This window comes from Nicotiana tabacum, chromosome 10, assembly GCF_000715075.1.
Source record: "Nicotiana tabacum cultivar K326 chromosome 10, ASM71507v2, whole genome shotgun sequence".
In the NCBI taxonomy this organism is placed as follows: domain Eukaryota; kingdom Viridiplantae; phylum Streptophyta; class Magnoliopsida; order Solanales; family Solanaceae; genus Nicotiana; species Nicotiana tabacum.
In genome coordinates this window covers 135,138,282-135,140,453 of record NC_134089.1, presented here as the reverse complement: position 1 = coordinate 135,140,453, position 2,172 = coordinate 135,138,282, and the positions used below count along the sequence as shown (strand labels likewise).

General features: G+C 41.3%; 1 protein-coding gene across 2 annotated transcripts in view; it reads left to right on the top strand.

The window, feature by feature from the left end:
- Positions 1 to 322: 322 nt before the first annotated feature.
- The window catches only part of LOC107765486 (pentatricopeptide repeat-containing protein At2g20710, mitochondrial-like), a 34,778-nt gene continuing 32,928 nt past the window's right edge, over positions 323 to 2,172 (top strand). Inside the window, exon 1 of one of the 2 annotated variants that reach the window (XM_075223340.1) lies at positions 323 to 747. In XM_075223340.1, the coding sequence (XP_075079441.1) occupies positions 424 to 747 (324 nt within the window). In that variant the 5' untranslated portion in view covers positions 323 to 423. The remainder of the gene's footprint in view (positions 748 to 2,172) is intronic. The other variant, XM_075223341.1, reaches the window with a different exon arrangement.

Below are 2,172 nucleotides of genomic sequence, written 5' to 3'. Positions count from 1 at the left end.
AAATTTAAAAGTTGCATTTGATGAATGCAATTTAAAAGCTTCATTTGATGAATACGATTTTAAAGTTGTATTTGCAAGTGCCTTTTTTACGAAACACTCGATTTGATATAGTCGTGTTGTTACCTTATTTTTACTCATCTTGCCCTTACTATAGTTTTATTTTAATAACTACTCTATCCATAATGTATACCTATTATTTAAATTGTTAGTGTGTAACATAATAAAATAACAGAAAATAATACAATATATCTAAATATTATATAAATTAAAAAAATACAATACAATTAAAAACACTATATTGAACAACCCCCCAAACAAACTGTTAAAAATGTAGAGTGTTCAATTCATTACTTTTGAGTTGTTTTCACTTAAAAACAATTCAGAGTGAAGGAGGGAGCCATACTTTTTGGCATTTCTACTGAGATGGTGAAACTTGTTCAGCAAAGTGTTAGGGGTCTGAAATCATGGTGGAAATTCAGCTCCACTAGGGTTTCCTCATACTCCACTGAACCTGAAACACTAGCCTCCTTATTTATGTCTAAGAAAGATAAAGGGTCGGATACCACCCCAGCCTCGTCTCCAGAGGATACTCTGTACCACAAGCTACTGTATTCGACAAGCTCAAGTGCTTCGGTCATACCAGTGTTGGACCAGTGGGTTCGTGAAGAAAAGCCCCTTAAGCATGAAGATCTCCAGACTATCGCCAAACAGCTTAGAGCTTACCGCTGCTTCAATCATGCCCTTCAGGTCTTTTTTTAATTTTTTCTTCTTACTTCTGCAATCTTAATATTTTCTTCACGGATTAATTTGCAAAATTCATACTCCCTCTGTTCCAATTTGTTCTTTGTAGTTTGATTACACTAAGTTTAAGAAAGAAATGAAGACTTATAAAATTTGTACTCTTAGACATATAGTAACATTTGTGTGGCTATAAAAGCTGCAGTAAGTTTAAGAAAGGAATGAAGATTTATTAAATTTGGGGTCTTGAACAAGCATGACATTGATATGGCTATAAAAGCTTCTCATTAATGAAATATAGAAATGGGTCATTTGTATTGGAGTGGATGAATGGAATACTTGACATGAGTTTTTCGGGGGGGGGGGGGGGAGGTCTTTAGAATTTGAAGGTAATTGTATTAAAAGCTGAGATATGTACAAGTGAACAAAAAAACAAAAGGGAATCCGAGAGTACAAAAAACAGTTGACTTGTGCTAAGTGAAATGAAAAAGAAAACCTCTACTTTTATACTAGTTGCTGAAAGATAGAGATCAGGCTTTCTAAATGAGATTGAGTTCCACGAAGAGTGCGTTATGACCCGTGGCCGCCTGCCTGGTGGGGGCGGCTCCTCCGTTGTGGGTAAACGGGAAACCCGACTCTACGAACCCGAGGAAAGGCTGCACAGCAGTAGTAGGGGCGTTAAGACCGGAGCTTTTTGTAGTGCTAGCAGGAATGCCGCCCCAACTGTGATGGTCCCCTTCGGCTAGTTCTTTCACAAGTGACCCTGTCTTCCATCTGCTTCTTCCTCCTAATGGTTTGGTCCCCCTCTCCCTTGTCAAAGCTTAGTTATCCGTGAATGAGAACTCGTTTTGCTTGTTGGCTGGCAGGCGTTTCCACTACATAAGAAAAAACTGGAATTAGATCTTGGAAATGATCGACTCAAATAGATGCTCATCATAAGCTTTTTTTTTCCTCCTCTTCGTGTTCTATTGATCAGAAGCATCCAGCAGCGCCACGCCAGTAGAAAGAGTCTTGCTACTAAGCTCTCGGGAGTCTCTTTGTAGGATACTTGGCCAAAGTGTGACCTGTTAGCCCATAAGTAAGTACTGTGACGAAGCGGCTGTTGCTCACCCGACACGATCGTACGAGGTCACAATTCACCCAACATGATCATCCGGGGTGAACAAGAATTGGGGATCGGATGCGGGCGAAATTCCCGCCAATGGCTGAGATGTTCAGTCGACTCCCTCCCCCTTTGTGGGGGTCCCGACCCCTACGAGTGAGCAGAAAAGGGAGGAGGAAAGAGGCCCTGGTGAACCGTCATAATTAGTGAACAAGTGTAAGCTTCGCTGCCCGACAGTATGGAGTACTGACCACACCGAGGGACAGGCCCTGAAGCGAAGGACGGGAACGAGCGGAATCAATGTGTTCCAATTTCTGGCCTTGCACCGACCA